Source organism: Somniosus microcephalus, chromosome 25 (assembly GCF_052327205.1).
Source record: "Somniosus microcephalus isolate GS21.2 chromosome 25, FLI_Smic_1.0, whole genome shotgun sequence".
In the NCBI taxonomy this organism is placed as follows: Eukaryota; Metazoa; Chordata; class Chondrichthyes; order Squaliformes; family Somniosidae; genus Somniosus; species Somniosus microcephalus.
Window position 1 is genome coordinate 54940053 of NC_141011.1, and position 19288 is coordinate 54959340.

General features: G+C 43.5%; 1 protein-coding gene across 6 annotated transcripts in view; it reads right to left on the bottom strand.

Annotated features, from left to right (window-relative positions):
• cfap74 (cilia and flagella associated protein 74) overlaps positions 1-19288 on the bottom strand; it is a 306038-nt gene that overhangs the window by 63440 nt on the left and 223310 nt on the right. For 4 of the 6 annotated variants that reach the window (XR_015073585.1, XM_085967505.1, XM_085967502.1 and 1 more), the window contains 9 exons: positions 18309-18418; positions 15121-15176; positions 13880-13999; positions 11099-11251; positions 9837-9966; positions 6530-6684; positions 4348-4477; positions 3940-4067; positions 1298-1432 (listed from right to left, as the gene is read on the bottom strand). Coding sequence is in view for 5 of the 6 variants with exons in the window: in XM_085967505.1 (XP_085823631.1) it covers positions 1298-1432; positions 3940-4067; positions 4348-4477; positions 6530-6684; positions 9837-9966; positions 11099-11251; positions 13880-13999; positions 15121-15176; positions 18309-18418 (1117 nt within the window). In the remaining variant the exon portion in view is untranslated. Of the gene's footprint in view, positions 1-1297; positions 1433-3574; positions 3654-3939; positions 4068-4347; positions 4478-6529; positions 6685-9836; positions 9967-11098; positions 11252-13879; positions 14000-15120; positions 15177-18308; positions 18419-19288 lie in introns of those variants that run through there. The other 2 variants (XM_085967503.1, XM_085967506.1) reach the window with 2 other exon arrangements.

The window sequence follows — 19288 nt, forward strand, 5'->3', positions numbered from 1 at the left end:
CACGGGCTAAACGGGCCGAATGGCCTCCTTCTGTGCTGTTACCATTCTATGATTCTATGAAATGTATGAAATTTATGGAGCCACAGTAACAATGAAATTCCCCAAGAAAAATATCCTTCTATGGTATAGTTTACTTGGACTTTCAAAAAGCTTTGAGAAAGTTCCAAGTTTTATGGAACTAGATAAGAATTTGGTTAACGAGCACTCGGAATCATGTGTAATAGCAACTGGTGGGGGGGGGGGGGGGGGGTTGAGTGCTGCAGGGTCAGTGCTTGGAGCCCTGTTGATTCTAATCTACATAAATGACCTGGACGCCAAAACCACACTGAAATAAGTGGAGCAGTAGAGTCAGGGGCCCTGATTTTAATGGCAGGGTATGGCGCATCGGGGCCTAATTTGCATATTTAAAGAGGGACCCCACTGCCTTCCTGCGGGTGTCCTGCTTGACTGCTCAAAAGAGGTTAATATTGGGACCTGGTGGGAAGGTAGCGGGGTCACAGGAGTAAATCGCCGCTCTTAATTTAACTGTTCCCTCCCCCCCACCCCGGTTTCCACAAGGCCAGGGTCAGAGATGCCGTTAAAGATTTGAAAAATGATTTAGATCAGTCAAGTAACAGAATAGGCAAAAGGCAAATTAAATTTAACACTGACAAATGTAAAGTATTGCATGTAAATATAACTGACATAAGTATATAATGAGTGAACAGAAAAGGACCTGGGAATGAAACTATAGTATCAAATAGCCTCTCATTTAATCAGCTCGCTCCCCATAGCTAGGTGAAGTCTTGGCCTGCTCAGCCCCGTCCCGCCTACTTCTTTTCTTTGTTTTAATTTCTCACTGTTTTAAAAGACGTTGCAAAATGTGCTTCAAAACACTAGAATCCGTGATATTAGAGCGGTGAGCAATGGTTTGCAGTAGCAGTTTACATTAATAGAGAAAATCATCTTCTTTCAGAACTAACTATGTAATCATTGTAAATTTTCCAAATAATTCCCTGGGCTAGTACCAGGGGAATGCACTCTGTGATAAAAGCCTAGTTACCTATTTGTTATTTTGTGCTCTATCCAACTTATTACCACAAGTTTCAATTAAATATCAGACTTCAGTTTCACACAGAGTGGTACTTTAACTAACCAACTACCCTACATTCCTTAGTTAAACTTATAATTCATTTTTAGAAGTAATAATAAAAGCTCTAAGTAAAGGCACACAAAAGTACTGAACTCGTTTCTCAACCCTAAAATTGATCTCAGACCTCGGATTAGCGTTACCAGGTTTCACCGTGCACTGACTTACATCATGTCCACTAGGTGGAGTCCAGCTCACAGCAATCACCTTTGTATTGCCAGCTTCCACCGAGGCTTTGAGGGGATCGATGAAGAATCCTTTCAGATGAACTGCCGGTGGACTGTCAATGGTGAACTCAACACTCTACAAGAAAAATGACACCAAACCATTGTAGTTTAAAGAAGGATCACAGGAAACCCCTTTTTTCAGCTGGGCTGTAAATGAGAACTTGAGCAATACTGTTACGTGCTAATCTTGTGGTACTAATCCATTCTTACAAACCATTTGACTGGAGATGGTCCGTTTGGTTATATTTAATGCAATTGTACTCTTGAATTTGTTCATCTCACAGTATGATCTTATTATACCTCGACTTCATTATGAAAATATATAACTTTTTACAAATTAGCTTTCAATTAGCAGAAATTAATCAATTAATTAAATGTAGGAATTAATTAAAATTAGTAGGGGGGGGTGAAGAGTGGGACTAACTGGATTGCAATTTGAAAGAGCTGGCACAGACTCGATGGGCCGAATGGCCTCCTTCTGTGCTGTACTATTCTACGATTCCAGAAACGCTTGGGATGGGGAGGAACACAGAATTTTGTTCTGGAGATTAAATTAAATGATGGCTTGCATCTCTTTAAATGAGAATGTTCCAAGAACACTCTGATGTCTTAGATAAGCTTAATACACTTGCAATTGGCCTGAACCCACTTCCTTATTTCAGCATCGTCTTTCTCCTGGCCCATGTTTATATTAAGGGTGCCCTGGAGTTTCAAAGCTAGCGCAATGGCCCAATCTCCTGCCGTAACTCCGGTGGGAGGATTCTGATACCCACAAGAGAATGGCAGACACCTGGGTGTGCTGCTCCGGAGGCTGGCGAGGGACTCGCCGGAGCAGTGGTGGCTGGTATACCAAGTGAGTGGAGACATGCTGGTCCCTCACACGTACGGGGGTCCCATCGGTGGGTTCCAGACCAGGTACGTGGCCTGGACCCCTCCGAAGAGATTTCTTTTAGAAAAAAGATTGGTCCCATTGCTCAGAGCTCAGAAGGCTGATAAGATCATGGCTGGGATCAGGAGAAGGACCGGGGGGGGGGGGGGTGGTTAGTGCAGGGGAACTGGGCAACACGACAACCCCACCCCCACTGGACAGGTGCAGGAGTTTCTAGCAGGCATGGCTTAGGACAGCTACAGTGGGTAAGGTATTGCCTGCATATTTCTCTCTCACATGCATACGTATATGTATATATATATAAATATAAATATTATTTTACATCTGCGCGCACTCTTGACAACTTTTACCATTCTAGTGCCCACATTAATACTGAAAACTGCCTATGGAAACTTGTCACCTTGTAATTACACTGCTCCCCTCCCAATGGAGACACTGCATTCTGTCTCTTTTTCTCTCTCTCTTAATCCAATCTTTCTTTCCCACTCTTTATTTCTCTTTCTGTACCTGGTTTGACATGGAATTCACCTCCTTTAATTCATGCTCCTCAGTCCTTCCACTGTTTATTTCCCAATCCTTCAATCTGATTGGTTCAGGAGACACCCTGTTGCTTGCTCTGTTCACTCAGGCTCTAGGTGCCCTGTTTCCCTCGCTGCGCCGTTATCAGCTCGCACTTTCAGCAACTTGGTGGGTGAAATTATTTTGAGCTGGGGCGAGTCTAACTGACGGCAGATGCTTATAGATGCCCTGCCCCTGCAAATTCTGGCCCAATAATACAGGCTTTGAATGCTATACTGGGCAGACATTAGCCTTGTAATTGTACAGAAACAATGGGCCAGAATTTGCTGGAGCAAGGCATCTCGTGGTGTGCCCCGTTTGTTTGATTGTTTTCCCTCACCCCTCAGCTCTAAAAAATTTTGCGCCGCCAATTGCTGCAAGTGCGAGGTCCATGGGGCATCTGGAACCTTGGTGATCGACGGGGCCAACAGTCTATCTCCATAACCAAAGAGATTTAAAAAAAAAATTCGTTCATGGGATCTGGGCATCGCTGGCGAGGCCAGCATTTATTGCCCATCCCTAGTTGCCCTTGAGAAGGTGATGGTGAGCTGCCTTCTTGAACCACTGCAGTCCGTGTGGTGAAGGTGCTCCCACAGTGCTGTTAGGGAGGGAGTTAAAAATAGAGAAAGAAACAGGAACGATAGGCTGAATTACAGTCAAATTAGATACAAAAAAGAGAAATAGAAAGATTGGATTAAGAGAGAGAGAAAAAAAGAGACAGAAAGGAAAAGTAAGAAGAAAAAATAAATAAAATTAGGAACAATTTACTACCTGCAGGAATGAGACTCCACAGTTCCAATTGTTTCCTTGTTGGGTCGGAGAGTTTGAGTGGCATTGCAGGAACATAAATCTGTCATTAAAAGAGTCCTTACACGGTTAAGTACCAGCCCTAACTTTCTGCGGTGAGTTTAATTCGTTTTAACAGCACAAATGCAGCAATTTCTTGAAACTCATGTGGAGCTTGACAGCGCACTCCCGTTTTTGCGAGGTGAATCGTCCAGCAATTTGTGGTGATTCACAACTCACGGGGTTATCTCTTCCCCGCCACAAACTGCTGGGTCATTCACACTCTTTCTAACTATTTAAGAATGCATTATAGTACACAGCTACACCGCAAAGGAATGTAAAACCGTTACCTTTTTACCAGTAGCGTGGGTCGATCGGATACATCCCACCTGGAGTTCTCTCAAAGCTGTTGTGCATTTGTTGTCAGACTTTGTGCTTTTTAGAGTAAGTAGAACTGATTTCAACACCTGAGGAGCTTCTGTGGACAACAGTTAGAGAAAGTCACTGGTACAAACTCCACAAGTAGACGGCTACAGAAATGACCCTATTCCCTTCCTAATTTGACTATAAGTAAAAAATGCATCAGGTTGCTGGGAATGGACAGATTTAGAAAGTACAATTCTGTCAGTCACCTGCCATGGGAAACATATAGCATGTTAGAAACCGACAACACAGACTTAGGTATAAGGCAAATAACCAGAGACGACTCCTCCCAGTTGTGTGCAATGGCTTTACAGCATATTCAATTACATATATACCTGGCGTGTCTGTTTTCTCATAATTTGGTAGGATGCTTAAAGATTCAACCGGAACATCCGTTGGGTCTCCTGCTTCGACAAACATTAAATGTTCTCTTGCGGCTCCCTTCAGCTGGATCGAATGAGCAACCTGCCAAGAGAAAGGTTGATTATTTGACAATCAATCAATCAATCAGGAATTTCCCCTACACAGAAGGTGCTGCTGCTGCTGTGGGGAGTTTTTGAACTGGCTGATTAAATAAAGAGTCGGGCACTGGTCACTGTCACCTGTCACTGCACTGGCCACTGTCACTGGTCACTGGCCACTGTCACTGGTCACTGTCACTGCACTGGCCACTGCACTGGCCACTGTCACTGGTCACTGGTCACTGGTCACTGGTCACTGTCACTGGTCACTGTCACTGGTCACTGTCTTCCCTCGGAGATTTGAACTCTGGAATGCATTTTTATTTCAGTTTTGCAGCAAACATTACCACATTTGTAACAGAACATGTAATCATGAGGTGACTTATGTTTTTGGGTCTATTCAAACCTTCTTACTCTAGAATTGTACATCAGTTTTATACGTAATTTCCCAACTCACTATATTTTCAAGAGTGCCTTCATGAGCCTTGATATCTAGGTAAGCATTTGATAATGTGCCCAGGATAATAAACAACCTTTCCATTGATTATAAAAACAGAAAATGCTGGAAATACTCAGCAGGTCAGGCAGCATCTGTGGAGAGAGAAACAGAGTTAACGTTTCAGGTCGATGACCCTTCGTCAGAACTGTATTAGTGTTTAATTCACTGCCACTTCTCTTCTAAGAATGCACATCTTGAAGAAGCTCTGCTCTTCTCTCCGACAACTCTGTTTCTCTCTCCACAGATGCTGCCTGACCTGCTGAGTATTTCCAGCATTTTCTCTTTTTATTTCAGATTTCCAGCATCTGCAGTATTTTGCTTTTGTATTTCCATTGATTATCTTGAGCGACGAACATTATCCTATACTTTCATAGGTACTCGCGCCGGTCGGTCTTTGATTGTGATAGAGCATCACAAATTCAAAGCCCGTTTTAAATTTACTTTTTTAAGCATGTTTCTTTCAAAAAATATGAACACATGAATAACTAACAATGATATAATATACACATACATATTTACGTAAAAATCTTCCAATCTATCTCCTTGAGATGCTAAGCTATATTTTTGTAATATACTTTAACGGTTCTTTTTTTCTTATACTCTCCAGCTTGTCTACCATCCCTTTCTATGACAATTTCAATCTGCTTGACTCAGTTCCATTGTCAGCCCGACTCCCCTCTGCTAACCCTGGCTATACCCCTAGAGCAGCTGCTGTGACTTGCTAGATTTTCGTAACTTCAAAAGTAAGCGGCTGTGACACCATTACTTTCGTTGCGCATTTAGTTGAAATGTATGTCTTGGTTCCTCTCTCAAGCCATGGAAACATCCAACAAAACAAGCCTTGTAACATTTGTACTAATCCAAGCTAGGACAAAGTATGTTGTTTTTAAACTCGGGGTGCATTTTAAATACTAATGTTGTATAATTATTTATTTCCTATGATAGATAAGTAGGACAATGGGAACCTCTTATTGCCATACTTTCTCTTCTGTTTAAGAACTTATGTTGTCTCACAAGGTAAGACGGGAGATGCTGCACAATAATGATACAGAAGCTTTACAATAGGGATATTGGTTGTCAAGCGTATTCAATCGATTTGCGTGTGGGACATCATAACGGAACCTGAGTTTGTCCACATCACTTTCTAGCACAAGTCAATAGACGGCAACCAAAGCCCCAGCAGGAGCCCAGGCCAATGTTTCTATTGTAGAAACAAGAACTATGCAACCCAGTGCAAGAATGTAACTGTTATAAATCTCATCATTCATCAAGAAACTACTCGTGAAATAATGCTGGACGGCCAGCTGGTGGCACCGTCCAAGGAGTATAAATACTCGGGCGTCAGCCCCAGCTTTCCAGGGACATTTTGTAAGACAGGAACTAGTGAAGTACAACTAGACCTCCCTGTTCTGAAACAAGTTGATTAAAGCCTTGCTTTATGCTCAAACCATGTGCGTAGTGAGTATTATTATGTCAGTAACCATAGACACTGTAAAGGTAATTGTAAAAAGCAAATTTGCCCTTATACAGGTGTTGGGATAGGAGGTTTCCAGTTACCTTGTTGAACAGTTCCACTTGCATGCCATCTGAGTAATACAGACTTTCATGGTCAGGACTGAAAGTGACTTCAAATTCTTGAGTCTGCATTGCTTCTATGGAACCATTAATAGGAGAGACACTGAAGACACTTTGGCCACCGTAATTTTGAGTACCTGGCAGAATGTATAAATAAAAAGGGAATTAGACTTATTGCATTCCGTTTAAATTTATGTTATTTTCTTTATGGATGCCCTCCCTCTCCAACTACACTATACTCTCACTGGGACTCCTGCATAGTTTTCAAAGATTATTCAGCCTCACTGATTAGCCAGCAAGGGCCGACCAGATCACGACAAGGAGAAAAAGATGTTTGGGTCCAGTGCTGCAGAATGATGGTGTAATAATGTGCTATGTCTTCAATTTCTCACATGCTAACTCCCTGACCTCAGACTACACCACCTTAAGGAGATGATGAGCAGTAGGCTACAGATAGAAATATCATGGCCAAGTCACCTTGATCCTTCAGCAACTTGTTATAGAGTGACAGATGAAGGGAAGAACCTTAGAAACACAGATAATAACTTAAAAATAGGAACATAGGAACAGGAGCAGGCCATTCAGACCCTCGAGCCTGTTCCACCATTTAATGAGATCATGGCTGATCAGCAATCTAACTCCATCTACCCGCCTTTGCCACATATCCCTTAATAACTTTGGTTAACAAAAAGCTGTCAATCTCAGATTTAGAATTAACAATTGATCTAGCATCAATTGCTGTTTGCGGAAGAGAGTTCCAGACTTCTGCTACCCTTTGTGTGTAGAAGTGTTTCCTAATTTCACTCCTGAAAGGTCTGGCTCTAATTTTTAGACTATGCCCCCTAGTCCTAGACTCCCCAACCAGCAGAAACAGTTTCTCTCTATCTACCCTATCTGTTCCCCTTAATATCCTGAAAACTTCGATCAGATCACCCCTTAACTTTCTAAATTCTAGGGAATACAACCCTAGTTTGTGTAATCTCTCCTCATAACTTAACCTTTGAAGTCAGGGTGTCATTCTGGTAAACCTACGCTGCACTCCCTCCAAGGCCAATATATCCTTCCTAAGGTGTGGTGCCCAGAACTGCTCCCAGTGTTCCAGGTGTGGTCTAACCAGGGTTTTGTACAGCTGCAGCATAACTTCTACCCCCTTGTATTCTAGAACTCTAGATATAAAGGCCAGCATTCCATTAGCCTTTTTGATTATTTTCTGTACCTGTTCATGACATTTTAATGATCTATGTACCTAGACCCCCAAGTCTCTTTGGACCTCCACTGTTTTTAGCTTTTTACCTCTTTAGGTCCAAAGTGGATGACCTCACATTTGCTTACACTGAAATCCATTTGCCACAGTTTTGTCTATTCATTTAATCCAACAATATCCCTTTGTAATTTTATGCTTTTATCTACACTGCCTACAATGCCGCCTATCTTTGTGGCATCGGCAAATTCGGATATATGACTTTCTATGCCGTCATCTAAGTCGTTAATAAATATTGTGAATAGTTGAGGCCCCAACACAGGTCCCTGCGGGACACCACTAGTCACATCCTGCCAAGTTGAGTACCTGCCCATTATCCCTACTCTCTGTCTCCTGCTGCTCAGCCACTTTCCTATCCAGGTCAATAATTTGCCCTCAATTCCATGGGCTTCTACCTTAGTTAACAGTCGCTTATGTGAGACTTTATCAAATGCCTTCTGGAAGTCCATATAAATAACATCCATAGACATTCCCCTGTCCACTACTTTAGTCACCTCTTCAAGAAATTCAATCAGGTTTGTCAGGCATGACCTACCTTTCACAAATCCATGCTGGCTCTCTCTGATCAACTGAAAATTTGAGGTGTTCAGTCACCCTATCCTTAATTATAGACTCTAGCAATTCCCCGACAACAGATGTTAGGCTAATTGGTCTATAATTCCCTGGTTTCCCTCTCTCGCCATTCTTAAAAAGTGGAGTGGCATGCGCATATGAGAGATTTATTAAGAGGGCCCGCCTGCAGTGGAACTTACTGCCTCTATTGAAAAGCGATGAAACTTGGCAAACTGAAAAAAAGTTGAGCTTTGCAAGAAATGTGACACAAACAAATGTGCAAATTCAAGGCTTGCATGTGGCACCAATAGCCCTCTTCCCATGTTGACCCTAAATTAAAATTCAAGCCTCATATCCAGTACATCACCAAGGTCACCTACATTGACTTCCAAAATATGACCTGTTGTCACCCCCACCTCACCACTGTTGGAAACTTCACACATACTATCATCTCCAATGCCCTTCTCACTGTTCTACTGAGCTCCACCCTACATGAACTTTAACTCACCTAGAACTCTGCTACCCACGTCCTTTCCTATACTATGTTCTGCTCACCCATTACCTTTGTATTGCTGACCTCACACTGGTTCCCCAGCGCACGTTAATTTCAAAATCCTCACCCTTGTTTACAAACCCCTCCAAGTTTTACCCTACTTCTGGAACCTCCTCCAGCTCTTGCACCCTCTAATCTTCTAACTCTTATCTAACGTGCATTCCCCCTCCCTCTGCTCCACCATTGCTGACAGAAGCTTCAATAATCTTCTCCCAAATTCTAAAACCCACTCTGCTTTTCTATTTCTCCCTCCATATTCAAAACCATCGACCTCTTCAACCGTACCTTCAGCTACCACTTCTAAATCTTCACCTGGCTCCTACTTAAATCTAACCTTCACCATGTGAAATGTCCCAAGGTTCTTCACTACATTAAAGGTGCTACATAAGTTGTTGTTTCAATGGCGTTGGTCAAATACAGTGGCATCCTCCCATGGCGCAGGAACATTATCCAGCGACTAGCTGAGCCATATAGACTGAAAAGATGCTAGGTTTGATGTTTTGTTGGTGCTGAATTAGTTGATCTGAGCTAGAGTGGTGGTAGGGGGGTCAGCATGCCTGGTTAAGCAAAGAAACATCAAACAGGGATTTTGCTCCTGACTGCTTTCCAGTGACACTGCCAGGAATGCACATATCTAGACATTGGGTGAGAACAGGAGCAGCTTAGTTGTAATGCCCCCTGTGGTTGAATAGCTTGCAGACACTGACTGTCAAGTTGAACATAAAGAATGGAAGCTTGAGTAAGGTTTCACATGTGACAACGCGCTTCTGTAACTCTAACACACCAAGGAAGCTCTCGCCTTCACGAGAGAAAATTAGCCAAGTAAAATATACAATGGATTAAAATTGTTTGAATTGTCTGGATAGAAAATTGCAGGATTAAAAGTGGCTTCTAATAATTACAATAATTTAAAAAATACTTACCCACCAATGAACCAGATATTTCATTGGATGCCAAGAATGGTGGTAGAGCTTGCTGGTCTTTGTGTTTTCTGTAAGACAGACTGTCCAGTCTCACATTGAACATGACCTGAAGGGTTGTGGCATTTTGCAGCTGTCAAAATAATGAATCAATAAAGTGAAGCTAAATTTAAAACATTGGTTCTACGGGCAGCATTTCCAAGGCAGCAGCTGATCTTTCCATATTTTACAACGAATGGCCCCTGGATTCATTTCAATCATTTGCCGACTCAAATTGATGGCCCTACAGGCAGCTCCGGTGCCCTAGTGGTACTGCCAAGCTCATTTATAGCACTCTGTGATGCCCGCTCTAGGTCTGTCAATCTTTTCAGGCATTCCTGACCAGAAAGGCCAGTATATAGTCAATTTGCATTGTCAATAATCTCTTTGCCAATAAATTCGAACTCACTTAACAGAATACAATGACAAGTATTAGCACAAGTTGGTACTTTTGTCTTAGGCACTTTATATTGTAATGGAATATGTGTTCAAACATAACAGGGTAGATTTTATGAATTTGCATTTCATGCCGGGGAACATAGATTCATTAAACACTACAATTACTCTTATCTTGCTGTAGTTTGTAAATAACAGAAGTGATAAAGCACCTTACAGAGAAGCTGACTTTGTGTAATTTGGGTTGCGGTCAAGGTTAAATGAGTTATATGGGAAAAATGATTGTGCGGAACAGAAAAAATAATCCAGTTAACAATAATAAATATAATTAATGTTGAATACAAAAAATGGTTTGAGAGTTTCAATCTCAATTCAAAAATATTGCTTAATCAATTGTCAAAATTTGCTTATACTTAATGATGCTTAGCAGTAACTTTAATTACAAAATGTATGTTGATCTCTCAAAGACTCAATGAGATTATTTAGTGAGGAGCTGAACCACACAGACTAGGAAGCTACCACATTTGGCTCCCAGTCTGTGCTCTATTGGCTGACCGCATTAGGGTGCTACAGTCATTCTCTGCGACCTGGGTTAGGGAGGGAGAAATCGGCCAGGATTCCTGTTCATCATCATTATCCATAGAGCCCTGCTTGAAGTGCTGGTGTATTGACATTGGGTGAGGGAAGAAGTGGGCTTAGCTGCCACTCTCTGTCATGGTTCAAGCATCATAGAGCCTCACACCAGCAAAGAATTAGCGCCTTCAAGAAAAGAGAGAAAGGGAAAAACCGGTGAGTGAAAAAAGAAAATGCATGTTCCCAGTGTCACTTACCTGAAATGTTACTGTTCTGCTTTGATTTGCAAGAACATATCCCATATCCAATACTCTTTCTACAGAACATGTCACTAATGGGTCCACACCACACCCAGTCAGAATTAGGGAAAGATTGGCATCAGCACTGCGGATTTCCATAGGTTCATAGAACTGTGAACAGATGATGGGACATTTCAACTAGAGGTTGCGTTATTTCAGTAAGTACAGACAATTCACTCTATAACTACACAAGGTGGATGTGCTAAATGTTATATTATGATGGAAAGATATCCAGAACAGGGTCATGGCAAAAAAAATTGAATTGGTATTCATAATAAGTAACAACTAATCAAGGATCTATTCAACTTATACTCTGCTTATAGATATTAACTATAAAATAATGCAGATTGTTATACTTCTAGTTCCTTTACATTAGCTTACCCTGCTGACAGAGTATTAGGAACTAAGGCCTAGAAATTCAGTTGCTTGCGCCACCAGTTTGTGTCCAAAGAGGCCACTCAGAGGCTTTAGCGCCACTGGCCACAACCACCGCGATATTTAGCGGGGCGCTAATGGCGGCGTTAGCCTGTAGCGCTGCGCCGCCACCGATGATGTCATCGGTGTGCGCAGCGCCCCGCTACTGCCCTGAACGCCATATTAGGTCGCGCCCGCCTCTTCCGCGCCAGCCACAAATAGCGACTGGTACACAGGGGCCAACCTGTGGCGGTAGTGGCGCTAGTTAAGGTGGAGGTGCGGCCGGCCGCTTTTTCGGCGGCCGCCTGCCCGCACCTCCATCCCCGGCCTCCGACACCCCCCCCCCCCCCCCCCGGCTGTTTCCCGAGAGCCCGGCACTTCTCCTTGGTGCCGGGCTCATTTGCAGGCACTCGCGAGCGGGGATCGCGCTGTTGCAGGCACCTCCCCCGAAGGCCTGCAGTACCGCAGCGTGCCGTGCCGCAGCGGGTGGCGCTGCGGCACTTTGCGCGCCGATATTCAGTTTCAGCGCCCCAAGCGGGGCGCGGGAAGCCTCGTTTAGCGGCCGGCTTCCATTTGGGGCGCAGAAACTGAATATCCCGATGGCGCAAGTGGCTCCGCGCGCAGCGGTAATTCCGGCGCCCAGGCGAGCTTGGCGCCCCAAACTGAATTTTTAGCCCTAAGAGAATGTGTCCTGAATAACCATTGGTGTAGTTTGCAATTAAACATTTCAAGAATGTAAATGTTTTCTTCTTCAGAACATTACAGTTGTAGCTACCATCCCCGCCCGCCTGCCTTTTTACGCTATGGCTAATCACTGCTGAGTAACTGGAATGGTAATGCCCTCAGGGTAAATGTCTGGCTGCCATGGCTGGTGGCACCAGGGTGGAACAGTGATTGGGGTCTCGGACATTGGATGGAGCTAGCTCTTGTTGGATCTAGCTCTGGTTGGGTCTCTGCCCACTGTTAGGCACGTGCAATTTCTGACAGGCCTTTTAGGCGTATCTAAAACTGCTCTTGCACAAAACATATGATAGCTTCATTCTGATATAATGGCCCGTATTTAGCGGCCCCTACGGGTGTGTACGAGATGCGTATGTGCCCGTAAGGGCCGCGCAAGTTCCGGGTTTTCGCGCGCGTCAAAACCATGGCTGACGGGGAATCAGTCTTTAAAGGGGACCAACTAGATTTTTATTTGGAGCAAATATGAAATTGGACGTTAACTTTGGGTTTGAGAGAGCTGAATTTTCCAAAGATTTTTGGCAGGAAGATTTTTCACAGCTCCAATTAAATATCTGGATATGGGAATTGCTCTCTTCTTGCGTTATTTGGAGGAGGAAGAACAGGATGAAAGGAGGAATTCAAGCTTGCTTGCAATGGACAAGAAATGCCCACACCCACAGGTACCCACCTACTAAAACCAGGTCTGGAGTGGCCTACTCAGCCACCTTTAAAGGGAGCACTAGAGGCCATTCAAAAAACGCCCACAAAACTTTATAAAAATGTTATATTTTTGTGAAGCCAGAAGAAGGAGCAGGAATGCAACTCCTGGTTTCTAAAAAATTCTGCTGAGCTGCTGCCGGCCTGGGTCTCCCGCGTCACCCCACCCCACCCCACCCTATTGCTTCGTGCCCCCACCGCCCTCCCCCCACTCCAGGACCTACCTGCAGGTCAGCTTGATGTCAGAGCTGGCCAGAATTCATCAGACCCTGACTGGCAAGCAGCATTGGGACGCCCGTTTGGCACCCACAGCTCGCTGCTTCCATTCAAATGAGGCCTGATGTTGAATTTGGCTTGGGCCTCAGGCCGGCCTGGACCAGTGCGCAGAGCCATCACTCTACTTGCTGCCTGTTTTGGGCAAATTTCTCCCCCCCATGAGTTCAGTCTATTAGCATTTGCTTCACCTCTACAGCTCTTTAACAGTCTCAACAATGCTTTAAATTTCCTGCTGTGTGTGCGCGCGTGTGTGTGAGAGTGTGTTTGTGTGTGAGTGTTTGTGTATGTATGTGCGTGTGTGCGTGTGTGTGAGCGTGTTTGCGTGTGTGTGAGCGTGTTTGCGTGTGTGTGAGCGTGCGTGTGTGTGAGCGTGTGTGTGTGCGCGTGCGCTCCCCTAATGCAGTTCGCAATGTGAGCAGTACGTTTTGGTAGGAGTGGCCATACAGTAAATGTCAGCATGATGTCCTGCCGTTAATATATTAGAATGAGGATTTCTAGCCCTGTTGTGCCATCATTAAAACAAGTGTGAAACAATCAGATTGCAGTTCCATTGGGTTTGTGCATTCTACTTAATTTAATATGAATGAACTAAAGGGAACAAAAATGTGTTACCATTTTGCTCTTTGTTGGTGTGAAGGAAAAAATGAGATTGTGAGTAGCTCCAGGCTGAAGGGACCGAAGAGAATTTAACATTTCGAAAGGTCCACCAGGGTCCAGAACAGATGATTTCAGCTGTAGGTGTTAGTCAAGGATTCACTTGGATACGACTGCAGAAAACTGATGGTATGGAGTTAAATGAATCTGGCAGTGTTACTTTAGCTCACTATGAATGCTGTATATACAGTGCTATACACTTAATTGAAATAATTCAGCTAAGATAATATATAAATATAAGATGGTCACTAATAAATCCCAATAGGGAATTCAGGAGAAACTTCTTTCCCCAGAGAGTGGTGAGAATGTGGAACTCACTACCACAGGGAGTGGTTGAAGTGAATAGTGTAGATGCCTTTAAGGAAAAGCTAGGTAAACACATGAGGGAGAAAGGAATAGAAGAAAATGCTGATAGGGTTATATGAAGTAGGGCGGGAGGAGGCTGGTGTGGAGCATAAACACCAGCAGGGACCAGTTGAGCCAAATGGCCTGTTTCTGTGCTGTAAATACTATGCAATTTAATAAATTATTGTACTTCTATTTGAAGCTATCCCTTTTAATTCCTGACTTGTGACTTACACCGTTTTCTAACCAAGATTAGCTGCTGTACTCTCGTGCCTCTGATTATGCTGACCATGACAGCAGACCAGGAGACTATATCCTCGGATGTTCTCTCCTGTGGAGAAGCATGTTGCTAACCTTGGTGCCACTCCATAGTGGATTTGTTACTCTACATTCTACTGCTCCACAGTGCAGCACGTTAGTCCATTAATAAACTAGGCCACCAGGCCAAAGCAGCATCTTAATGGGCTACTTGAAGTGCGAGTGAAATTTAGCAACACATTCCAAACCTGCAAGACTCCTCTGATCCCCACATGTCCAGTGAGACTTTTTAGGGGAAATATTTAGAGGCCAACCATTTGTCCTGCGTGTAGAGGTTAAGACAGGAGGCTGAGGCAATCCGAGCCTCTCACTCACACCTGCTGGATACTGGTTAATATAAAGCTTTGACAGAAATCATGGCGTACATTATCTGCACAACCTTTCACTTGGGCAATTGCAGGCAGCACAAAGAGATGAAAGAGAGCTAGATAAAAACAGTTTAAGCGCTCAGGCTATACTTAAGGACAACCGATACCTTCAAGAGACCTCTTGGAACTCATGGAGTGGATGAGTAGCATTATAGTAGAAAAGGATACATCCAGCTGGTTTTGAGAAATATTCTGAACCATGACTCTTTTAAGCACTCTCTGTCCTGCAATAATGGTATCAAAGTAAATTATATTGACTTAAATTTAAAGGAAGTAACATTTCCGTGAGGAAAACTGGCCCAAATAATTTCTAAAGCTTCAACATCAGGTACTGACCAGTGTTGGCACCTAAAGCTGTTGGAAAACATGAAGAACTAAATAAAACTGGATAGGTTGGATTAATTAACAGAATGTCTGATCTCCGTCTGCCAAATGTAATCAGCTCCTAAAGAGTGACTGGAAATTTGACCCAAACTTTTGCCAGAGAGGCCTGACTAAGAGCAAAGAGCATTTAGTGGGGGAAAATGAGGTGCAATGGCACAGGTACTGGAGCTGTATACAACAACAACAACTTGTATTTATATAGCGCCTTTAACGTAGTAAAACGTCCCAAGGCACCTCACAGGAGTATTTTAAGATAAAAAATTTGACACTGAGCCATAAAAGGATAAATTAGGGCAGGTGACCAAAAGCTTGATTAAAGAGGTAGGTTTTAAGGAGCATCTTAAAAGGAGGAAAGAGGGGTAGCGAGGCGGAGAGGTTTAGGGAGGTAATTCCAGAGCTTAGGCCCTAGGCAACAGAAGGCACGGCCACCTATGGTTGAGCGATTATAATCAGGGATGCTCAAGAGGGTAGAATTAGAGGAGCGCAGATATCTCGGGGGGTTGTGGGGCTGAAGGAGATTACAGAGATAGGGAGGGGCGAGGCCATGGAGGGATTTGAAAACAAGGATGAGAATTTTGAAATCGAGGTGCTGCTTAACCGGGAGCCAATGTATGTCAGCGAGCGGGACTTGGTGCGAGTTAGGACACGGGCAGCCGAGTTTTGGATGACCACAAGTTTACATAGGGTGGAATGTGGGAGGCCAGCCAGGAGTGCATTGGAATAGTCAAGTCTAGAGGTAACAAAGGCATGGATGAGGGTTTCAGCAGCGGATGAGCTGAGGCAAGGGCGGAGACAGGTGATGTTACGGAGGTGGAGATTCAAAATGAGGCACGAAGCCTCTTTATAATATTTAAAGTGCACCTGTGCCCCCACCGTTAAAACCAGAAGGGGGTGGGTTGGAAGCAGGATTCAGATTTCTACCACTTTAACCTCCCACCTGACACAAATGCACCCGTCATATAGGGGACCATCAAACTCAAAGCCAGGGTGACATTTTCATGTGTGTGTTCAAGAAACATTCTTTTACAAGAATTCTATTTTTTGCATTTATCTCCTCTCCTGAAGGTGCGGGCTGATGCTGGAGGGTTTCACGTTTTACGGATGTCGGCCAACCTCTGGGCCTCAGCCCCTGTTCATGTGCCAGCGAGGTTATTCAACTGTGGGGAACCATCAGAGTTGAGGCCGATTATAGCCTCACCCGACATCCACATTTTCTAGCAAGACTCACCGGGCAACTATCAGAAGCTGGAACCTTGGCTGATTTTTCCCTTTCTTAGTCTACCTTCTGGTTTTAACGGAGGCGGGGCGGGTTGGCACTTTAAATATTATAATGAGGCTCCGTGTACTCATTTTGGGTATGGCAGCCAATTACAGCAGTACTACTGCCACCCTGGCACAGAGGGAAGGTCAAGTCAAGAACCTGGGACCTTTGTGAATGGTGTGACTCAATTCCATAAGGTGTCGTTTATTTACTAACTAAGATATCAGGGAGCCAATTAATGGCCCAGAAATTCGGGTCGGGGGCTTCCCGCGGGTACAAGCCTCCGACCTGCACTTACCTACCGCGCCGGCCGTTGAGCTGTGGGCCCACGTGGGATTCTGATCCTGGGCCTCCTCCAACTGCTGGCGCGCAGTGCTTGCGTATCCCAGGGACGCAGTTAGTTCAATGCGTCCCCTGGGATCACGTGGGCCATGGAGAGCCAATGGTAGCAGGGAATGCCCATTCATAAAATTGACAGGAAGAGCTGTCAAACCTATAAATACTATAAGCCCCAAAACATCACTAAATCTTCAAATAAATTTTAAAAAAAATCACATTTTTAAAATAACTATAAATTACATGAAATAACTATTTTAAACAATAATTTAAATTTTTGAAAAAATTAATTACATTTTCTAATGGGGCTAAAAATAAACTTACCTTTCTTTAAAGTATTTAAAAATAATAAACCTGTGGAAAAAATGTTTTAATTTTAATTAATTCACCACTTACCTTGTAAAAAGCCAGCCTTGCGACTGCTTTTTACATGCCTAACTTCTGGAGACTTACCCTCCCGGGAAAACATGCAAAAAAAAGTAAGTTTGATGCGCACGCGCAGCCTCTCCCGCGCACGCGTTCGACTTCTGAACCCCTTCTTTCAGGGGAACGGAAGTGCCGGTTTCCCGCGCATGCGCAGTGCATGCACGAAACCGGCACTTCCATTGGGTTTACGGGTGAGTACCCCGTGCGTACTCACCCGTGGAGACCCGAATTTCTGGGCCATTATCTTGTTCGAGTACAATAACAAGGATGTCTTGCTGCAGTTGTACAGGGCCTTGGTGAGACCGCACCTTGAGTATTGTGTGCAGTTTTGGTCACCTTACCTGAGGAAGGACGTTCTTGCCATGGAGGGAGTGCAGCGAAGATTCACCAGGCTGATACCTGGGATGGCAGGAATGACGTACGAGGAGAGATTGTGTCGATTGGGCTTATACTCACTGGAGTTTAGAAGATTGAGAGGGGATCTCATCGAAACCTATAAAATTCTGTCAGGTCTGGACAGACTAGATGCAGAAAGGATGTTTCTGATGGCTGGGGAGTCCAGAACCAGGGGTCACAGTCTAAGGATAAGGGGTAAGCCATTTAGGACTGAAATGAGGAGGAATTTCTTCACCCAGAGAGTGGTGAACCTGTGGAATTCTCTGCCACAGAGGGCGGTGGAGGCCAGTCCATTAAATATATTCAAGAAAGAGTTGGATATATTTCTTAAGGCTAAAGGGATCAAGGGATATGGGGAGAAGGCAGGGACAGGGTACTGAATTTGGATGATCAGCCATGATCTCATTGAATGGCAGAGCAGGCTCGAAGGGCCGAATGGCCTACTCCTGCTCCTATCTTCTATGTTTCTATGTTTCTATATTCTCAATTAAATCTATAATGAATTCTGTAATTCAACCAAAACTATAATCAGTTATTTAAAGCATTTCCTCACCTACTGCAATCTCTCCACAGTCCACCATATTCCGCTTGTTACCAGAGATGAGTACTAGTGGTGGGGCAACTGTAGGGCAATTAACCTCCAGATACAGGGTATTGTGGATGCTACAAATACACAAAATATTAATGGTTATTCCCACAGTAGGTATCAGCATGAGCATAGCTCTAAAACACAACATTACTAAAAACAGTGGGGCAGATTTTCAACTTGCTGCCCGGGCAAAAATCCAGCATTTTTGATCAGGCACCAGTTATAGAAACCACCAGAGTTTTAGTTCTAAACTGAAAATCTAGCCCATAGTTTATCCTTCACAAAAATTACATTCCCTTTGTAACATGCTATTATTTCAAATATCAATGGATAAAGCGAAGATGTTTGTGCAACTATAAGATTAATAAATTATTAGATGACTTTATTTACGTATTGTACTACATATGTTTATATATCTCCTGCTATTCCATGCTCACCAGCTTGTACCACATATCTGTATTGATTTTAGAATAAGTGGGAAGAAAATGTTAAACTCCCCTCCCAATTTAGATTCTACCTATGATATTGGTAGCACAATTTCTCAAGGAATTCGTTTTTTGTAGCCCAAGAAATATCAGGTGACACTGCGCCATGCTGTTACTGTGTCACGGTGATCCTATTCCATGTTATGGTCACTTGGTTATGAGAGACCAAAAGCCATTATCATCAATGGCAGAACACAATTTCGAGTGATATTGCTCCCACGAACTAATCACAGTGCTCAAAAAAATGCCATTGTGTAAAAGTGACACTAACAGGACGGACATGTGATCACAATTGGAGAAAGATTTCAAGAAAGTGATACTAACAGTTGAAAGGGTCATGTGATTACTACTGGCCAATAAGATTGCTAGAAAATGACAAACATTTGGACATCATGTGATTACAATTGGCCAAGAAAAATATAGTAATTTTTTATTACATATATAAAAGCAATCATGTTG